The sequence below is a fragment of the Stegostoma tigrinum genome, chromosome 29 (genome assembly GCF_030684315.1).
Source record: "Stegostoma tigrinum isolate sSteTig4 chromosome 29, sSteTig4.hap1, whole genome shotgun sequence".
Lineage (NCBI taxonomy): Eukaryota > Metazoa > Chordata > Chondrichthyes > Orectolobiformes > Stegostomatidae > Stegostoma > Stegostoma tigrinum.
Genome location: NC_081382.1, coordinates 4,158,733 through 4,181,481, shown reverse-complemented (window position 1 = coordinate 4,181,481; position 22,749 = coordinate 4,158,733). Strand labels below are relative to the sequence as shown.

General features: G+C 41.8%; 1 protein-coding gene across 1 annotated transcript in view; it reads left to right on the top strand.

The window, feature by feature from the left end:
- LOC125465326 (tetratricopeptide repeat protein 28-like) overlaps positions 1 to 22,749 on the top strand; it is a 288,267-nt gene that overhangs the window by 63,743 nt on the left and 201,775 nt on the right. The window contains exons 13-16 of the mRNA XM_059638296.1: positions 2,416 to 2,551; positions 4,875 to 5,041; positions 6,109 to 6,328; positions 14,997 to 15,218. Of these exons, the coding sequence (XP_059494279.1) occupies positions 2,416 to 2,551; positions 4,875 to 5,041; positions 6,109 to 6,328; positions 14,997 to 15,218 (745 nt within the window). The remainder of the gene's footprint in view (positions 1 to 2,415; positions 2,552 to 4,874; positions 5,042 to 6,108; positions 6,329 to 14,996; positions 15,219 to 22,749) is intronic.

Genomic DNA, 22,749 nt, shown 5'->3' with positions numbered 1-22,749 from the left:
CATAGATGGGTAGGTGAGCAAGGCATTAAAAGATTATTGGCAATAAGAAAGAATCTAGAATAATCAGATCAGCCAAGATCTTGTTGAATGGTAGAGCAGAATCAAGGGATTAAGAGGCTAACACCTGCTCTTAATTTAAATGTTTGTGTTGTGATTGTAACAAGGTCAGTCAGGTGGAGCTCATAAAATATGAGTTCCCTCTTTGGCGATATTAATCTGGTCCAAACAGGGAGCCCTGGCTGACAGATATAAAGGAGTGCCAGGCATCCTGTTCACTCTGAGAGCTGTTTCTGAGTAAGCTGGATCAGTATCAAGGACTGTCAGTGTGTAAATAAAGGCTAACTTGGTGATGGGATTCCAGCCTCTGTGGAGTTAGTTCAGTGGTGACAAGAGCAGGATACGTCCAGATGCAACAGTCGTCATTGAGTCAGGGTAAACATTCTGGCATCATGCCGTAATTTGGGAAGCTTGACTCTTTCAATCCTGCCTTTGAAGACTGGGCCCGGTGTATGGAAAGAGTGTGTTAATTTTTTTCGAGGCAAATGACATTGGGGCAGATGATAAGCAGTGAGAAATTCTCCTGACAGCTTGTGGACCTGCAGCTTTTTTGCAGTTACTCAAAGTGTTCTTTCCAGCGAGCACTGACTTATTCCGTGATGAGTTTCCTCCCATGCTTGTCTCTTTAAAGGGGCTTGGCCCATAGGTCATGTTGATAACATTAAAGAAGCCTGACATCTCATTGGTGTCTGTCAATTATGTGATCTCTGCAGCTATTTCTACCCAGCATCTGTACATATATTGTGGGTATTTGTTACATGACTGTCTTCAGCTGCCAGTGGAACCCCCTTTTATCTTGAGGCACGGTGAAGCTTCTGGGAAAGCTGTGCAGTTGTGCTCAGGTTCTTTTCTTTTGATTCATTTTGAGCATTTCTGCCTACCAACATTTATTGCCTGTCTCTAGTTGCCCTTGAGAAGATGATTGTTAGCTGCTTTTTGAACCATTGCTGTCCCTTTGCTGTGGGATCACTTAGGTATCACTTATTTATTTTCATCAAACAGTCGTGATATTACAACGAGGTGCAGAGAATCTGTCCCTCGCTCTCTTTCTCTCTAATGAGACAGCAGAGCATGTTCCTCTAGGGCAGTTGGCAACTTGCACTTTTCAGTTTCTTGCAGCATCACATCAGTTTCCTCCTCTGTTTGGGGACCAGGCTGGTGAGATGGGACATGTCGAGCAGTTGTCAGGGCCGGTCAATGTGTGGGTAATGTGGGAATGCTTGAACAGTGATAATGGGAACTGCAGATGCTGGAGAATCCAAGATAATAAAATGTGAAGCTGGATGAACACAGCAGGCCCAGCAGCATCTCAGGAGCACAAAAGCTGACGTTTCGGGCCTGGACCCTTCATCAGAGAGGGGGATAAACTCATATTCCGCTTGGGCATCATGGGCCTCCTGCAGTGCCACAACAATGCCACCCAAAGGTTGCAGGAACAGCAACTCATATTCCGCTTGGGAACCCTGCAGCCCAATGGTATCAATGTGGACTTCACCAGCTTCAAAATCTCCCCTTCCCCCACCGCATCCCAAAACCAGCCCAGTTCGTCCCCTCCCCCACTGCACCACACAACCAACCCAGCTCTTCCCCTCCACCCACTGCATCCCAAAACCAGTCCAACCTGTCTCTGCCTCCCTAACCTGTTCTTCCTCTCACCCATCCCTTCCTTCCACCCCAAGCCGCACCTCCATCTCCTACCTACTAACCTCATCCCACCTCCTTGACCTGTCCGTCTTCCCTGGACTGACCTATCCCCTCCCTACCTCCCCACCTATACTCTCCTCTCCACCTATCTTCTTTTCTCTCCATCTTCGGTCCGCCTCCCCCTCTCTCCCTATTTATTCCAGAACCCTCACCCCATGCCCCTCTCTGATGAAGGGTCCAGGCCCAAAACGTCAGCTTTTGTGCTCCTGAGATGCTGCTTGGCCTGCTGTGTTCATCCAGCCTCACATTTTATTATGCTTGAACAGTGATGTATTTGAGGTAGTGCCAGTGGTTGGACTCTCAGTACCATTGGCTCACCATTGGACAGGGTATAGCCCTGTGCCAAGGTTAGATTGTCCACAGTCTGACAGGACGGGGAGGTGTCATTTTAACAGGAAAATATTCTGTTTTAAAAGCAAATGCATCAATTAGGATTGGAGCTAGAATCAATTAAACCATGTTGAACTGTGCATATTGTATCTTTGTTACTTTGCTCATCCTGTAATACCTATCAGCCTTGCGATGTTGTTCGTGCTATAATTTGCTGAAGTTAGCTGAACAGAAACTAGTGTGACTTTGCTGACTCGTCTCTAGTATTTTTCCTTCCTTCCTTCCCCCACTCATCAATCTAACTGAAATCTCCTCTAATCTAAGGTTCCCTTTGCAAATCTGCCGGATTTGAAGAATAAGAAGCTGGGAGAGAGATTTTGTGTTACCCTTGCTCCATCTTTGTTTGCGATTGAAATTGTGGCAAATCTGATTAAAAATCCTGTTACGAACAAGGAAGAGAGTAAGTCAGAAGCAGCTATGAGTTTACACAATTGATTTCTTCAATCTGATATTAACTATTTACAATGCTAACCTTACGAAACCTTGCATCCATTACTACATTCATAGAACATAGAACATAGAAAAGTACAGCACAGTACAGGCCCTTCGGCCCACGATGTGAAGATAATTTTGTTCCTGGAATCCCTTTCTGTATAAAGGACACAAAAACTTTCAGGAGAAATTAGTTGCCACTTGTCGTTCAGTAATAGAGCTGTGGTTTCTGAGTCAGAAGGTTTCTGTTCAATTCGCATTCTCAAGTCTTTAGCCTGTAGTCTGGTCGGTATGGTAGCTCAGTGGTTAGCACTGCTGCCTGACAGCTCCCGGGACCTGGGCTCAATGCCAACCTTGGGTGGCTGTTTGTGTGAAGTTTGTACGTTCTCCCCATGTGTTTGCATGGTATTGCTCTGGGATGAGCAAGTTAGGTGGATTGGCCATGCTACATTACCCATAGTGTCCTTGGATGTGCAGGCTAGGTAGATTAGACAAGGGAAATGCAGGGTTATTAGGATAGGGGGTGGATCTAGGTGGGATGCTCTTCAAAGGGTCAGTGTGAACTTGACAGGCTGAATGGCCTGCTTCCATACTGTAGGCATTCTATGATTCTATAACCTAGGGTGACATTCCACTGTAATATTACTGCCGGTGGTGTCCCCTTTTAGAACAGACTATGAGCTCATTACATCTGAGGCGCATATAAAAGATTCTAAGGTGTTATTTTGAAGAAGATCATGGGAGTATTTACCCAGTATCCTAACAGCTGTATGGTGTAGTAATTGTTATGAAATTGCTTCCTTTCTTTTGTTTGCATACTTGTGTATAAAATATCCTGAAAATTTGTTCATTTGAAAGGGTAAGATTGTACAGACTTTTGTTAAAGCAACTAAAAGAACACTTATAGTGTGTTTTTAAAGACAGTTGCAGGCAATCATGTGTGGAGGTGGAGGAAACAAGGTAAAGTTATTTAGAAGGGTACATTTTTATACAGTCTTGTTCTAAATTATGGGTTAATAATCTTTACATCTTGAAAAGTCTTGTTTATCATAAATCAATTATTCCATTGTTTATTAAAGAAACCTAGTTGGTGACTTTATATTTGGAAATGGATAGATTGGTATATGAAAGGCATATGAATAAGCTAATTACCTGTTTACTGGAAGATACGTTTTTGATTTTATGGCGGCCAGGAATTGTGGCTATTTGAGTGCTGTTTGGAGGTCAGTTGATTTGTAGTCTACTGAAAGAAATTATCCAATTCATCATCTGCCACCTATTTTGGAAAATCTTCTGAGAATTCAACGCAGAAGCTAACAATTCGTAGCTGTTTTCCTGAGAAGCTCCTGGAAAATTTCCTGTCAACATTGAGATCTGGTTGAAGTTTTTTTAAAATCATAAGGTGAAGCTGTTTTTGCATGTAAAAGTAATAAGAACGAGAGGGCATTGATTTAATGTGATTTGCAGACAAAGCTGGGTTGATGTGAAGAAAAGCTTTCCCGTACAGTGAGTTGTTAGTGTATGGAGTGAACTGCCTGGAAATGTGGTGGAGGCAGGCTCAGTTGAGATATTCAAGAGGACATTGGATGGTTTTTATTTGGATAGTAATGATGTGCTAGGATATGGGGAAAAAGGCAGGAGACTGGCACTAGGTAATAGAGCCGGGCTAGGTAATAGAGCTGGTTTAGCTTAATGGACCAAATAGCCTCATCCTGCACTGTAATAATTCTGTGATTCTTCTGAATGAACAGGTTCTGAAAGGATCCCAGTAACAATCATCTGTTGTTGTATCAGATTGAAAACCATCTGCAAAATTTCATATTTAGTCCTTTGTGTATAAATTAACAATGATTTGGCAAAATTTTTTGTGTAGTTACTTTCTGCAGAGAAAATATGTTTTTAATTTTCCTTTTGATGTGTGTTTATGGGGTTGGGGACATATGAAAGGTTATTTAGGTTATGTTTTTATACTGTCATATTCTAAATTGTGCATAAATAAGTTTTGCATCTTTACTGAATAAATGTTGCGTAATCATAAATCAAACATTCTGTTGTTTATTAAAGAAACCTGGTTGGTGGATTTGTATTCCAAAATGGATAGATTAGTGCAAATTTACCATATCATTAACAGGGTGAAACAAGTCTTTTTTAAATTTAAGTTTATGTTCTGACCACTGGAGAACACTTGTATCACATTGGTCTTAAAATGTGGCCTATTACCTAATTAATCTGGATCAGGTCTTCAATGTATTTCCTATTCAGTAGGCTTCCTCCTTCTCTTTGTGTCTTAGGGCCTGCTACAACAATGGCTATGCTGGAACAGATGGGTGGACCTCACCACGAACTCTATGGGCTACAGAAGTTGGGACTCATGGACACTGTGAATCACCTTGTCAACTGTACATCCACAAACACCATTGTTGCCAGATCACCATACTTCATTCCACCATTCAAACAGGCATGTATCTTCATGGAAGCTACATAACTGTCCTCAAGCTAGCCATGGGCACTAAGCCTGCAACAGCATTACTGAGACATAGATGCAATTGTTCAATTTTGTTTAGAGAATTATATGAATACAGAGTGCCTTATAATCTTGTCCTGATTAAACATTCAATATAAATTCAAATTGGTGAAGCTTCTTAGCAGATTTTTCCTCAAAGTAGGATGTAGCTGTCTGTGAGGGTGTAGCCTGACTATTCAGACTAGGAGCATATCTTTGGGTCAATGACTATGCTCTTCCTGAGGTCATTCAAGTACCTTTAGGATAGAAACAAACAATAAAGCACTAAATTTGATCTGCAGCACTTGAAGGTAGTTTCAGTCTTGTGAGTAGATGCAAAGTTGATGCATTAAAAAGGATCATTAAAGCCAATGAAAAGAAGAGGAGTAGAAATGTTGGTTAAACTGCATGTTGGCCTTTATTCACTTAGGTGTCAACTGTGGCTAAGTGGCAGCACTTAGTCTGTGTTTAAAAAGTCAAGGATTCAAGTCCAACTCCAGTGACTGCAACAGGAAATTTAGACTGACACTCCACTGCAATACCGAAAGAGTGCTACAATGCCAGAAGTGTTGTCTTCTGCATGCACGATTAAATGTAAGATTCTATCTGCCTTGTCACATGGACATAAAAGATCTTAATGATTTTGTTCAAGACTAGTGGAGAGATTCTTCCCGTTGTACTGGACAATAACTATTCCTCAACTGTCATCAGTAAAATAGATCACCTGCTCGTTGCTGTTTGCGGCATCTTGCTGTGCATAATTCAGTTGCTGCCTGTGGCCCCATTTTAAGAATATTTCATTGGTTATGTTGCACTTCAGGATGTCTTGAGGTTGTGACAGGCACCCTAGAAATGAGGCTACCCCTTTCCTTTCTAGTTTTTTTCAAATGTGTGTATATATAATATATCACTTCTCTACTAGAAAGGCTGAATTCATTCTTCATCTTCACTATCGAAGTCAATGCTCATGAACGCAGTTATTTCTATGAAAGCATTTAACCACAGGGTCTTTGCACTTTCAGATATTAAGCAAATCTCAGGCACTGGTCGTGGGGAGCCCACATTTCTCTTCACCGTTATCCTTATGGGGAAGAGTTTGGAAGCCATGGGGACCATTAATCGGAGCCCAGAAGGAGGTTATCAAGGTGGCTGAGTATCTGCAAACAGAGGCAGTCATGGGTGAAGAAGCCACCAAAAAGCTTGTGCTGAGCCAACTTCCACACATGACAATTGTGCACATCGGTAAGCAGAGCTTACAGACCTTGGGGTCTGAAGACCATGAGCTAGAACATGATAAGGTCTCAAATTTGTACTTCCACACTGTGATAATGACTGTGATTAGCTAGTGCTGCCACACTTTCGTATGATCAGGTTAAAGTTTATTTATTGTTGATAGGATAAATGTTTTCTGCTGGAAAATACCATTGGTTGGGCACTGCAGTTTATATAGGAGCATAAGTAGACAAGAACAGGAATAGGCCATTCAGCCCCTTGAGCTCATTTTTCCATTCCACGAAATCAAGGTTGATCTGTAAGCAAACTTCATATATGCACCATTTCCCTTAATACTTTTGGATAAGTCTATCAGTTACCAATTTAAAATTCTAGCATGATCTAGCCATTTGGATCTAACCTTCCAATCTCTAAACTGTAGACATTTCTCATCAAAATGATCATTTTAGAGCTTCTGGAAAAAGTAAAGGAAGAATAATGACTTTTTTCCTGCCAGGCAATAGATAACACAGTCAAAAAGTGAAACCTAGAGTTCACATTTGCTCCATAGGTGTACAGAACAAGATATGGGAAGAGATAACAAAGTGTGGAGCTGAATGAACACAGCAGGCCAAGCAGCATCTTAAGAGCACAAAAGCTGACGTTTCAGGTCTAGACCCTTCATCAGAAAAGGGGGATGGGGAGAGGGTTCTGAAATAAATAGGGAGAGAGGGGGAGGCGGATCGAACATGGATAGAGGAGAAGATAAGTGGAGAGGAGACAGACAAGTTAAAGGGGCGGGGATTGAGCCTGTAGAGGTGAGTATAGGTGGGGAATTAGGGAGGGGATAAGTCAGTCCAGGGAGGACGGACAGGTCAAGGGGGTGGGATGACGTTAGTAGGTAGGAAATTGAGGTGTGGCTTGAGGTGGGAGGAGGGCATAGGTGAGAGGAAGAACAGGTTAGGGAGGCGGGGATGAGCTGGGCTGGTTTTGGGATGCAGTAGGGAGACGGAAGATTTTGAAGCTTGTGAAATCCACATTGACACCATTGGGCTGCAGGGTTCCCAAGCGGAATATGAGTTGCTGTTCCTGCAACCTTTGGGTGGCATTGTTGTGGCACTGCAGGAGGCCCAGGATGGACATGTCATCCAAGGAATGGGAGGGGGAGTTGAAATTGTTCATGACTGGGAGGTGCAGTTGTTTACTGAGAACAGAGTATAGGTGTTCTGCAAAGCAGTCCCCAAGCCTCCGTTGGTTTCCCCGATGTAGAGGAGGCCACAACGGGTACTGCGGATGCAGTATACCACATTAGCAGATGTGCAGGTGAACATCTGCTTGATGTGGAAAGTCTTCTTGGGGCCTGGGATGGGGCGAGGGAGGAGGTGTATGGGCAGGTGTAGCACTTCCGGCGGTTGCAGGGGAAAGTGTGGGGCCAAGTGTAGTATATGGATATGGGAAGAGATTCATTATAAGTAAGCTTAGCCAGTTCCAGTTAGAAAATTTATTTTATTTTTTCACAGAATGTGAGCATGAATGTGTGGTTAGACCAACATTTATTACCCACCCCTAGTGTTGAGCTGCCTCCTTGAACTCCTGCAGTCAGGTGGTGTAGGTATACCCGCAGTGTTGTTGGGGAGGGAGTTCCAGGATTTTGAACCAGTGACACTGAAGGAACAGTGAGATATAATTTCCAAATCAGGATAGTTTATGCCTTTGAGAGGAACTTGCAGAGGGGGATATTCCCATGTACTTGCTGTTGTTGTCCTTCTCGATGGTAGAGGTCATGAGTTTGGTGTTGATGAAGGAGCCTGGGTAAATTCTTACAGTGCTCCTTGATGCTGGCACACACTCCTGCCAATATGTGTCAGGGCTGAAGGAAGTCAATGTTGTATGTGCTGGATGGGCTGTTTTGCCTTGGATGCTATTGAGCTTCTTGAGTGTTTTAGAGCAGCACACATCCAGGCAAGCTGAGAGTATTCCATCGCACACATGACTTATGTCTTATAGATGATGAACCAATATTGGAAAGTCAGAAGGTATGCCTAAACCCCTACTGCTATTAGGAAAAGAGTTCCAGGATTTTGACCCAGGAACAGTAAAGGAACAGCACTCCACGAAGCATGCTATTAATAAACACATTGAACTCAACCCCATGTACATTCCACTACAAAGGAAAACTGGAAGTGAGGCAATCCTTCTCAACCGACCCCAGAGTTTAAAAACCAGGCGGGAAAACACACTGACGCTTCATCGGAGGCTGCATTGACGATGTTACCCAGCACGGTAACACAACGTCCGCGAAGCAAGAAACCAGCTCGGCGAGCCAACCAACCTCAACACCCACAGCCCGAGCTACAAATCTACTCCAAAACCTTACAATGGCAGTATATTTCCAGTATTTCTGGTGTTGTTGAGAATAGATGTGTCTGTTACAGGTAGATAAGTGAGAACAAAGTTACATTTTTCCCTACTGATTTCCTCACTATTTGATGCAGGTTTCCAATTTTCTGGAGGTGCTTTTGTCATAATCACTGAATAGTGGTGAAAATCCTGCTCCTACTACATCTGAGACAGGATCAGATGGATTTGGGTTTTGCCTTCTTCTGGAAAATATTATGCCATATTTTGTCAGGTGGCGTTGCCTAACGTTATTGCAGAATACCAGGATTTCTTGTTCTGATTTTCAGATTTCTGGCTTTTGCAGTGTTGTCGTTTCTATTTTATTTATGAATGCACAGACCAGCCCAGCCATCTTTTGTTACCATATTGAATTGTTGAAGGTCTGGTGGTCAAGGGTTCCTTCAATATTTGGGGTTTCTGAGCACCATTTCAGAGCATGATGTTTTAATTTTTGCTTTGATTATTGTTCGTAGAATGTAGGCATCATGTCATGAGGAGGATGCAAGGGATTTGGATAGCCTAAGTGAATGGGCAAGAGCATGGAAGATGGAATATAACATGAATAAATGTGAAGCTATCAACTTGCTAGAAAAAACAAAGGCAGTGTGTTTTATCAAACGGTGAGAGGTTAGTAAGCATTGCTGTCCAAAGGGACTGGATGGCCTTGTTCATAAGTGTTGGAAAGCCAGGATGCAGGTCCGATAGGTAATTCAGAAGGCATGTAGTATGTTGGCCTTCATCACAGGAGAATTGGAGTGCTGAAGATATCTTGCTGCATTTGTACAGAGCAAAAGTGAGACCTCAACTGGAGTATTGTGTATAGTTTAGACTTCCTAATCTAAGGAAGGATATATAGAACATAGAACATTACAGCACAGTACACGCCCTTCGGCCCTTGATGTTGTGCTGACCTTCCATAGTGGAAGCACAACCCAAGGCTTGCCAGACTAATTCATGGAATATTAAGACTTAAATAGACCTTTATTTTCCAGAGTTTCCAAGAATGAGAGATTATTTCATTTTGCAACTTAGGCAATTCTGACAAAATGTGAATGGGTAAATGTTGGATGCATTTTTTCTCCAGTTAGCGAGTCTAGAACCAGAAAAGAACACAGTCTCAGATCAGGGGCAGGCCATTTAAGATTGAGACAAGGTGGAATTTCAAAAAAGAAATTATGCATGAACGAATATTGTATGGATATTGCCAGGAAATTCTGACATAGTGGTTAAGTTAGTGGACTAATATTCTGAAAGACATGGGTTCAAATCACAATATGGACCATGTGCAGGCAAATGGGATTTGTTTAGAATTATGTCATGTGCGGCATGGACATGCTGGACCAAAGGGAGTGTTCCTGTGCTACTGTGTGTAGATGTTCTGCAATCAAAATGGTGAATTGTTGGAATTCTCCATCCCAGAGGGACGAGGAAGTTCAACTATTGAACATGATCATCCAGAAATTGATAAATTTCAGGATGCTAATAATATCAAGAATTGTGAGATTAGCAGGGAAGAATGGCATTGACGTGGACAAACAACCATGATCTGTTTGAATGGTGGAGCAAGCTAAATGGACTATATGGCCAACTACTCTTGGTTCCTATGTTTCTAAGTATCATAACTCCAAGGGGAACGTCTTTTGGCGAAATTGCCACTGTAGGCCAAGGGTGGCACAGGTACTTTGGCATCCCGTAAAATCATGCCAAAAAACATATTCAGAGTCTCTGCTTCAGACTTTAGCATGTTGGGTATCAGGAAACAAATCAGTTCCCAGTTTCTGTTGAAGATACAGGCTGGTTGGGCCCTGGAGTGGTGCTGGTGCAGGGATGTATTTTTAAAAAATATTCATCAGTAGGATGTGGACATCACTGACTAGGCTAGCATTTATTTCCTATCCCTAACTGTACAGAGGGCAGTTAAGTGTCAGCTATAGTGCTGTGAGTCTGGAATCATATGTAGGTGAGACCAGGTAAGGATAGCAGGTTTCCTACCCAAAAGGGCATGAGTGAACCAGATGGGGTTATTTTTAAATGACAATCAGTAAAGGTGTTATGATTGCCATTAGACTAGCCTTTAATTCCTGATTTTATTTTAAATTGAATTGAAATTTCACCATCTGCCATAGTGGGGTTCAAATCCATGTCCCCAGCACATTAGCTTGGGAGTCTGGATGGCTAGCCAAGTGACATTCCATTTATACCATCAATTACCAGGTTGTCCAATGTGGATTTGAACTTTCAGTGCCAGCGGTGGCTTCAAACATGCCTTAACCCCAAAATTGATTGCACTCACCTCTGCTGCCTCAAAGTGGTTGATCATTCATTGGTAAGCCATTAACAATTGTAAACTGCAGTCTGACTAACTAGGCAACTCCTTTGGAGTGACCTGGGAAGTAGCTTAATTCACTGATGTGTTAGGTCATAGCTCTCATTCCCTAGACTACACGGCAAAGACACTTTCGCTGGCCTTGTTGTGGCTCAATCACAGTGTGAGTCAAAACACAGATTCTGAGCTCACAGGTTTGTCGTTTGAGCCTGAAAGGGTTAATGCTGCAGAATGTCATTAGCACCACCCACTGTGCTGATGTCATATGGACTTGGGCACAGAGCAGTTTTGGAGTGTGATCTGACATCTGATCCCGTTCAATTTCTCTGGATGTCTATGGTTTCAAAGTAACTGGGAACTAGCAACTAACATGCAATAACCTATATCTTGATGAGAACAACAACCTCTTCTACTTAGACCAGGAAGTGGTTTTCTTCTGACTAAGTGGACCCTCTTGTTTCTTACACTGAGAGAGGATAGTGAGCAGTGGCCAGTTCATTATGAGCAGTCATTCATACAGCACAGAGAGTTGGCATGCCCTTATAACAAAGGTCTCTCCAAGTAATGATTTCAAAGTCTGCCTTCATCATTATCCAGGAAAGTCTGAACTGGGAAAGTTAAGGACACTCTGAAATTGAAAGAAAAAACATACTATGTTTTTGGGGCTGCACAGTGGTTCGGTGGTTAACACTGCTGCTTCACAGCATCAGGGTCCAGAACTGATTCCAGTTTTAGTTGACTGTATGGAGTTTGCATATTCTCCCCGTGTGTCTACAGTGGGATTCATCTGGGTGTTCTTGTTTCCTCCCACAGCCCAAAGATGTACAGGTTAGGGTGGATTGGCCATGCTAAATTACTCATTTTTGTCCAGGGATATGCAGGATAACTAGATAAGCCATGGGATATGCAGGGTTACAGAGCTAAGGTAGGGGCTGTGAGTCTGGGTAAATGCTCTGCAGAGGGTTGGTGTGGACTCAACAGGCCGAATGGCCTGGTTTCACACTGTAGGGATTCTTATGATTCTAGGTAGCAAATATTAATGTTAAAACAGAGAATTGGCAAAGTTTTTGAAAGTCAATAAAATATGACCCAGAAGAAACTAAAAAGAAAATAACTGTGAGGGAAAACTAGCAAGCAACATTAAAAAAAAGTAAGAGCCTCTTTAAATATATAAAAAGGAAGAGAGAAGCAACAGTGAACATTGGCTGCTTACAGAACAATTTTGGGGGAATAATAATGGGTAACCAGGAAATGGCAGAAGGGTTGAATGTATACTTCATATTAGTCTTCACAATTGAGGATGCTAACAGCATTCCAAAAATAATAATCAAGTGGCTGAAGGGTGGGAATAGGAAATAAAGATAATGATTAAACCTATTTCAGACCCAGGTCAGAAGGAATTTTAACTTTAAGAGTAGGAAACCAATGGATTTCTTTCCCACAGAGAGCTGTCGAGATTGGTTCATTGAGTATAATCAAGGCTGAGACAGGCAGATGTCTAATTATTAACGGAATCAAGGGCTTTGCGGAAAAGACAGGAAAGTGGAATTGGAGATTATCGGATTGATCAGCCATGAACTCTTTAAAGATGAGAGGACTCAATGGGTTGAATAGCATAATTTTACTCTTCTGCCTTCTGGTTTTATGACCTAAAAATCAATCTAATGCTGCATTCCTATGACAGTTTATCCACATTGGTTCTTGTGAGGGACTTGGTAAATGGATGACTGGCTGCCAGTCATAGAGCCATACAGACATACAGTGCAGAAATAGATCTTTTTCCAAATCGTCCATGTTGATCAGATGTCCTAAATAGATCTAGCCCCATTTGCCAGCATTTCGCCCAAATCCCTGTCAACCCTCTCCATTCATATACCCATTCTAATGCCTTTTATACATTGTAATTGTACCAGCCTCCACTATTTCTTCTGGCAGCTCATTCCACACATACACTTCCCTATGCATGAAAAAGTTGCCTCTTAGGTCCCTTCTAAATCTTTCCCCTCATACCTTAAGCATATGCCCTCTAGTTTTTGCCTCCCCAGCCTGAGGAAAAGGCCTTCTCTATTTACCCTATCCATGTACCTCATGATTTTATAAACCTCTATAAGGTCACCCCTCAGCCTCTGAACTCCAGGGAAAAGCCCCAGCCTATTCAGCCTCTCCCTATAGCTCAAACCCTCCAACACTAGCAACATCCTTGTAAATCTTTTCTGAAATTTCTCAGCATCCTTCCGATAGCTGGGAGACTAGAACTGCGCACAGTATTCCAATCGTGGCCTAACCAATGTCCTGTACAACTGCAACATGACCTCCCAACTCCTGTACTCAATGCACTGACCAATAAAAGTAAGCATACCAAGTGCCTTCTTCACTATCCCACCTATCTGTGACTCCACTTTCAAGGAACTATGAACCTGTATTCCAACATCTCTTTGGTCAGCAGCACTCTCCAGGACCTTGCCATTAAGTGTATAGGCCCTGCCCTTATTTGCCTTTCCAAAATGCAGCACCTCACATTTATCTAAATTAAACTCCATCTGCAACTCCCCAGATATAATGGGAACTGCAGGTGCTGGAGAATCCAAGATAACAAAGTGTGGAGCTGGATGAACACAGCAGGCCAAGCAACATCTTAGGAGCACAAAAGCTGACGTTTTGGGCCTAGACCCTTCATCAGAGAGCCCAAAACGTCAGCTTTTGCGCTCCTAAGATGCTGCTTGGCCTGCTGTGTTCATCCAGCTTCACACTTTGTTATCTCTGCTACTCCCCAGCCCATTTGCCCTTCTGCTCAAGAAATCATCGTACTCTGAGGTAAGCTTCTTCACTGAATTTCGGTGTCATCTGAAAATTTACTAACCATATCTCCTATGTTCAAATCTAAATCATTTATATAAATAATGAAAAGCAGTGGACCCAGCACCGATCCTTGTGGTACACTGCTGATCACAGGCCTCCAGTCTAAAACGCAACCCCCCACCACCACCCTCTGTTTTCTGTCTTCGATCCAGTTCTGTATCCAAATAGCTAGTTCTCCCTGTATTCTGTGTGATCTAACCTTGCTAATCGGTCTACTACGTGGACCCTTGTCAAACACCTTACTGAAGTTCATATATAATAAAATGTGAGGCTGGATGAACACAGCAGGCCAAGCAGCATCTCAGGAGCACAAAAGCTGATGTTTCGGGCCTAGACCCTTCATCAGAGAGGAGATGCTGCTTGGCCTGCTGTGTTCATCCAGCCTCACATTTTATTATCTTGGAATTCTCCAGCATCTGCAGTTCCCATTATCTCTGAAGTTCATATAGATCACATTCACTGCTCTGTCCTCATCAATCCTCTTTGTTACTTCTTCAAAATACAATCTAGCTAGTGGGACATGATTTCCCATGCACAAAGCCATGTTGACTATCCCTAATCCGTTTCCAAATATATGTAAATGTTGTCTCTCAGGATTCCCTCCAACAACTTGCCCATCATTGATGTCAGGCTCACCAGTCTACAGTTCCCTAGCTTTTCCTCAGCACCTTTCTTAAATAGTGGCACCGTGTTAGCCAATCTCCAGTCTTCCAGCACCTTGCCGGTGGCTATCAATGATACAAATCAATGAATTGAAAATTAGGCCTGTTCTAGGTAGTCTGCTCTGACAGGTAGTGAGGAGGAAAATCTTCTGGCCCTGGAAACAATTGATGGGACAGTGATAAGATTTAATTTGTATCTAACCCATGGTGTATCTGCCCTGGGAGGTTTTGGTGGCTCAGTGTATAGAGAAATTTATTTTATATTTAGCCACATGTTATACCTGTCCTGAGAGTGTTTGCTGGGGACAGTGTAGAGGAAGTTTTACTCTGTATCTAACAGCATGTTTTACCCCTGTCCTAGGAGTGCTTGATGTCTTTGAAATGGGTAAACAGAAGCTACAACACCAAGTGTGTGGATGCTTATCTGATGATGATCTTTCTGATGTTGCAGCAACTTATGGGAGCTGGGAGGACGGCGTGTTGGTCTTTACCCCACACCCACCTCCAGTTGCAGGAGAACTAGTGGAGGAGCGTTCCTATTTACTGACCATTCCTGAGATCCTTGAGCTGAAACTGAAGGCTAAAATTGTCGTCCTGTCTAGCTGTGGAGATGGAGGAACTAACCAGGATCCTGTGGTGCCGTTGGAACTGCCCACTGCCTTCCTCAGAGCTGGTAAGTGTTCGGTGTCTTGCTGACTTCTTCAAATTGAATTATTAATGCAAGCCAATATTTTTTAAATGCAGCCCTGAGTTGGATATTGTAAATGAAGCTCAATCTGTCTCGCTTCTTGTTGCCTGTCTATTTATGATGTGATTAAGGGTTATTCTTATTTTGTGAGACTGAAGATAGCGGGTTAATGTATACATGAAATGTCAGTCGCATTTAAGACTATTGATATAATGTATTGCTACTTCATCATTTGCAGTTTCAGACAGGGGAAATAAAGCCCAGATTTTTCTTCATTGGAAATAACATCAAAGGGTTGGGTGCAGCTTGTTCAGTTTCATTGCATAATTATACATGCTGCCTTTTATTTTATTTACGTTTCAAGTTATATTATCTTGGTCACAGTTGCACAGCAGTTGGGAAAAGTACAGAAGAGCGGTTTGCAGTCTAGGAGTTTCACCCTGCTGTAAACTGAGGAATTAGGAAGATGTAAAACTGAGTTGCTACAATGCCACTAGCATTGGAACGGTGTGATTACAGCAGACACAATTTCATAGGCAGTTTCCAATATAGGTTTTGCTACAGATACTGAGAATGAAACATTGATCAACCAAAATGTTGGTTTTGATGGTATTGATTACATTGAGCCAGTTAGCACGTTATCTAAAGCCCTGCTGTCACCATGTACAAAACCCACTCATCAGATTTTGTTACAGTACCCATATTGAGACTATAGTAAGTTTATTTTTAAAACTTCTTGCCTCCACTAAAAGAAGTTCTATTTGGAGCAGCATTTAAAGAGTTAATAATTTATAACTCCATGAAATGAAATGACTCCGCAGTCTGAGTAGTCCAGGGTGTTGGGACAGGTCTCATGTGGGCTGATAGAACTCTGCAATGTTTAGGGGACTCTTTTTTTTTAATTGTTTGTATTTTCAGTCTCATTAAAGACTGCTAATTGTTGTCACTGTGCTGGTTCGAATGGACAGAGCTTGCACAGCATACAATCCCACACGATTTTTCTCACAGTTGCAGTTATGGTCCAGTGAATGTCACAGGACCCTGATTTATGTTTTCCAGGTGTTCGGGGCTCTATTTCAGTAGCAATTGGAGCACTAGTTTTCTGATACATTTTCCTCTCATCAGTTTCTTGTCTGCCTCAGGCAGAGCTGATTACTGTTTGTCAAAATAAATTAGAATTATATGGGAGTTTGCTGCTTCTGCAGAATCGGAGCCTAAATACTCATCTGCAATCCCTAATAAACAAGTGCTGTAAGTATAGTTTCTTGCTGAAATGAAAAACAATTTTATTGTTTGTTGCTATTCTCGTTTGTTGATTGTTTCACGAAGCCTGGCTGAACCTATGGTCGAGTGATTTCTGTGGCCATTTTTGAATCAGCATTTTTCCTTTTTGAAACTATTTAAGTCTGTAAAAGTCCCAGTGTAAACATTGGTGATGGAAATTAAAATTGTCCATTCTTCTCACTGTCAAGACATAATAAAAATAATAGAACACATTTAAATATTTCCTTCTCAAATATCTCCGGATAAATGGCTGGTATTATTAGCGTACTCTATTTAGTTAATCTTTCTTGTTTGGAACTTTTATTTTGAACGTTCTTCCAGATTTAGATGGTACAATCTTTTCAAAATTTCAACAGTTTATGCTAATCATTTATTGTGCCACCAGTTGCCTCTCGCTAATGGACGAGAGGTAAGATTGTGGTGACTTTACCCTTGATATGAGATAAAGACAACATGCAAGAATTGTAACTGCTAAATGTTATTGCAAACCATGAAGATTACATAATACCAAATCTGAAAGAAACAAATTTACTTTGCTAAGCTTGTACTGCACAGTTTAAACAGCTTTACAATATAGAGTCTTCCAACAAAAACTACTTTAGAATAAGTTGTAGGGTTCATGAACTACTTTAAAACCTTAAATGTTAAAACTGTGAAATACAAACAGAATACACTAGAAATACTCAGCAGGTCATACAACATCTGAAAGAGAAAAACTGTATTTCAGAAATATCCAAATCTAGAATAAAAATAGAAGGTGCTGAATGTGCAGTAGCTGACACAGCAACTGTTGAGAGAGAAAAACTTAAAATTTCAAGCCAGACATTACTCTTCTTCAGAACTGAAAGAAGTCTGAAGTTCACAAATCTGTGGGACTTTTATGCCATTGAAATGGTGGGGTGGGAGGGAGAACAAATGGGAACTTCTGAGATGGGATAGGGGTAAAAGAAATTAAAGGACAAAGATATCACAGAAGAAAAAGCAAAGAGAATGGTTGTGATAAAGGATACAGACTGCTGATAAAAAACAGATCCAGAAGTGACAAGACCCACCGCACCAGAGGATCATATAAATTCGGAATGGAGCAGAACACCAATGCTTTGATTAAAGGTCACACTGATGATGTTGCCCACAATGGTAACAAAACATCTGCACACCACAGAACAACCAGCTTGGTGGGCAAGCAAACAACTGCAGTGTTACCCTACCCTAACTCAACTAAGAAGCAGTCATGTGACTATCACCATAACAGCATAACTCAATGTATAAGCAACCCATGTCGAGATCAAGTTGCTCAGCTGTGCAAAGTTTTTACCAAATTGGGAAGATAGCATCAGTGCTCCGGTTTGCCTAATAATCTTATCCTTTGGAGGAGAAACGTTCTGGGTACATACACTGGTTGTTGGAGATGATGGGTGATCTTTGAAAGAAGGAGAAGGCTTGTTTTTAGAGGACGCCAAGATTAAGCACCTATTCATGGTCGAAGCTGAGACATGAAAGATGGTCCATTCAGCAGGTGCCAACAGATGCAATCAATGGTAGACAATTAAAAAAAAAGGAAATCCAAATTTACCATTCCTTATGCCTCCAGACACTAGTGCATTGTACAGGTGTATTTTCTTATTCACCCATTAACACCTCAAACATACAGAAATTTGGGTCATATCCATCTCTGCCCTGATGTATTTCCGCAACTCATGTCTGTTAGATGTTGAAGACAGCTTCCGATGTAACCCATGTCCAGGTAATGAGGTAATCTCATTGCTAGATACCAACATGCATCAATATCAAATGAGGCACATTGAGATGATTTTCAGTGGTTTTGTGCTGTGTTATGATTGCTTTCTATTGGTCTTCTCTGACAGTAATCCTTGTGCGGCATTCTATTAGACACAGCAGCAGCAGACACACCAAGCACAGAGAGTTCTTCTGGGAAACTGCAGCCCTTGTGGGGTGCCTTGACACAGAGCTGCAGGCTGCTCAATGATTGGCTGTGAGCTACAATGATCTTTGGCTATTATTTTATGTTGTGAATCATTGTACTGCCTCACTGCTGTTTTTGCAGACTCCGTTTCTGTTTTAAGGGCCAAAAAGATGGCTAGGTCCAGTTCGAGCATGACAACTCCACCACGTGGACATGGGGTATTCTGACGGCACTGGGGACAGGGGATCCACCTCTGCTCATTCAGTGTAATGTCCAATCTCCGGATGCAGGCCTGGCAGAAGGTGTGCCCACAGTAGAGTTTTCGAGGCAACCTGTCAGAAAGGTTGTGGGTGGAGTAGCAGATGATGCATTCATTGTTCTTTTGCTGAGCTGGAGCACTACTTTCCTTGTCGGGGCTTCGATCTGAAGCCTCGATTTGGCCAGCATTAGCCAGCTCGCTGTCCATCCAGAACATCTGAGGAGAGGCACAGAAAGACAGAATCACAACCACAAGCCATGCCACAACCAAACAAAAGATTAGTATTTCAATTGCACCTTTTCTAACCCAAAGCTCTTCATGACCAATAAAACATTTTTGTATTGTAATGCGGAGAAATGTGGTTGCTAATCTTACTCTTGAGATCCTACAAACTGCAATGTGATAACGACTGACTAATCTGTGTTTGCTGATGTCAATTGAGATTAAAATGTTGGCAAGACACTGGGGATCATGCTCCTGCAGTTCCTCAAAATGCTGCCATGGGATCTTTAATGTCCATTTGAGAGGGCAGGCAGGCAGGCCTCCGTTTAATGTTCCACTGAAAAGATATTGCCTATACTAGGCCCTTTGAACTGAACAGAGTGTCAGCTTTGAGCATGTGCTCCGCTATCTGAGGTCAATGGCGGTTACTCCTGGGCACATTGCTTGTGGGTGACGCTTTTCTTTCTTTCATGAGATGTGGGCATCACCATTCAGAATTACCTCTGGACAAAGTGATGGTCAGCTTCCTTCATTATCTGCTCCATGTGGTGTAGGTAGGCCCAAAATGCTGTTACAAAGCAAGTTCCTTTCTTTTGTCAGACTTCGTAGCAGTTTCACATAACTAAATGGCTAGCTAGAACATTTCAGAGGGCATTTAAGAATTAAGCTGTCGAGGGAGTGCAGCGAAGGTTTATTAGGCTGATTCTGGGGGTGAACGATGTTACGTATGAGGAGAGATTGACCAGGTTGGGATTGTTTTCATTAGAGCTCAGACAAATGAGGGGGGATCTCATAGAACCTTATAAAATTCTAGCAGAACTAGACAAATGAAATGAGGCACATTGAGATGATTTTCACAGTATGAGGGATTGGGGTAGACGATTTAGGACAGCAATGAGGAGACATTTCTTCACCCAAAGAGTGGTGACCCTGTGGAATTCATTACCACAGGAAGTAGTTGATGCCAAAACATTGAATGTAATCAAGAGACAACGAGATATAGTACTTGGGGCAAATTGGATCAATGGTTATGGGGAGAAAGCAGGATTAGGCTGTTGAGTTGGACTCCTACCTTCTGTTATGTTTCTATGTAACCACAATGTTGTGGGCCTGGACTTGCATGTAAACAAGTCTTGGTAAGGGCTAGGTAGTTTTCCTTCCTTAAAGAAGCCTGGTGAGCCAGAATAGTTTTACAGATATGGCAACACAGAATCTTGTTTGACATTTTTTTTGCAGCAAATCATTTGTCCCAGTCAGATAAATGGACTTTGGGGAAACACACTGTTATCTGAATCTGTTGGCAACACTAAGCCAAAGCCCTACTGAGTGAGGCAAAGAACTGTTCTGGTAACAAAGGCTTGTCCAATGCTATGGTATTTTTCCTCAATAGACAAACATTTTCCATTAGATATAGGAGCAGAAGTAGGCCATTCAGCCCATCTGTCTGCATCACAATTCAGTGAGATCATGGCTATCTGATAGTCCTCAACTCCACTTTCCTCCCCTTTCTCCTAACCCTGGATTCTGTGACAGATTAAAAACCTATCTCTCAGTCTTGAATGTACTTAATGACACAGCTTCTGTACAGTTTTAAAAAAATCCACAGATTCAGGACATTCTGAGAGAGGAAATTGCTCCTCACCTCTGTATTAAAATAGATTCAGTGTAGTCTTTGTGACATCCCTTGTGTCTTATTCGCCTCCTGGACTGCTCTAGCACTCCTTCAAAATCTTGCCCTCAGTTTTATGTCGGCTAAATTCTACAATGGTTACTGGTACCTGGAAGATCTTTTACTTTAAGATTGTTTATTAAACCTGCCTCATTAAACATTACCAGGCCCAAAATAGCCTGATCCACAACATTTTTTCAAGGAAACTGTTATGAGTATGTTTTATAAATTCTTCCTGGTGCTCTATCCCTTGTTTTTCCTGATATAATAAAGATTAAAGTCACCCATGATTAATGTACTAAGATAACGAAGTGTGGAGCTGGATGAACGCAGCAGGCCAAGCAGCATCTCAGGAGTACAAAAGCCGACGTTCCGGGCCTAGACCCTTCATCACAGAGGAGCTCTCTGATGAAGGGTCTAGGCCCGAAACGGCAGCTTTTTTGCTCCTGAGATGCTGCTTGGCCTGCTGTGTTCATCCAGCTCCACACTTTGTTATCTTGGATTCTCCAGCATCTGCAGTTCCCATTATCCACTGCCTTTTTTATATGCCCTCCTTATCTCCTGATTTATTCTCTGTCCTACAGTATAGCTACTGTTAGGAGGTACTCCCACCAGTGTTGTCTTCCCCTTTTTATTTCTTATCTCCACCCATATGGATTCTACATCTTCAAATCCAAGACCACTTCTTGTAAACTTACATATTCTATCTCACACTATAATGTTATCCCTCCACCTTTCTTGTCTGCGTGCCCCTTTGAAAAGTCACATGTCCCTGAATGTTTAGTTCCTGGCTTTGATTCCAAAATCCTACCTCACTCTATTGAGGTTAAAGTCGCCCTTCTACAGCTGTAGTTATTCGATTCAAACACTGGTTCAAAGTGTAGTACATTCTGTTTTTTTTTTGTTTTTATTGATTGAACTAAATAAGATGATAAAAGTATGTTTATTTGTTGTGAAATAAGGCAGCTTAATGATTAGTATCTGACCTCCCCATGGTATCTGCTCAGAATGACTTTGAGAAGACTGGAGAGGCATGTGGAGAAAAGGAAGTGAACATACAGTAAAGATCTTAATACAGCCCTATTGTTATTTCTCTGTAAGATTCTCAAACTGCTTGTGAGAGTGACTAACATCATTGCATCTGCAAGGATATGTTTTTAAAAAAGTATTCCAGCCAAACCAAGTAATGACCACTCATTATCTAAGTAGGTAAATGCTGTCCAGAGATCACTTATTTGCACATGCTCATAGCAGGTAGGCAAGTAATTAATGTGGATCCCTGGGTGTGCTCAACACTATATTGTCAAAAGGAGATAACATTGCAGAATCCAACTGTACTAAGTTAGAAATTACACTGTGTTAATAATTCAGGGAGGCACTTACATAAAAAATTAATATCCAGTCAGACAGTAACTATTGAGAAAAACCAAAAGAACTGTGGATGCTGTAAATCAAGAACAAAAACAGAAGTTGCTGGAAAAGCTCAGTAGGTCTGGCAGCGTCTGTGAAGGAGAAAACAGAGTTAACGTTTCAGGTTCAGTGACCCTTCCTCAGAACTCAGTTTACTTCTTATTTCTTATGGATAGAACTCCAGTTCTGAGGAAGGGTCACCGGACCCGAAACGTTAACTCTGTTTTCTCCTTCACAGATGCTGCCAAACCTGCTGAGCTTTTCCAGCAACTTTGTCTTTGCTCAGTAACTAATGAAAAATGGAATCCTTGAATTTTTTTTTGTCATTCTTCAATTATGGGATGTCATGTATTAAACATCCCTTGAGAAAGTGGTGACGCGTATCCTTCTTTAACAGCTGCAGTCCATATGGTGTAGGCACTCTTAAAGTGCTGCTGTGTCGGATATTCCAGGATTTTAACACAGTGCCAATGAGGAAACCGTGATGTAGTTCCAAGTCAGGATGATGTGTAAATTGGAAGGAAACTCGTGTTCTCATGCATTTGCCTACACTTGGCCTTGTGAGTGGTCTTAGGTCTGGGAGCTGCTGGAGAAAGTCTCTTGTTGAGTTGCAGCAAGACATCTTGTAGATAGAGTAGACTGAAGCTACAATGTACCAATAATGAAGTGAGTAAATGCTAACGGTGTTTCATGGGGTGCCATTTAAGATTATCCTTTATCATATTATTCTAGATGTCTTTGAGATTCA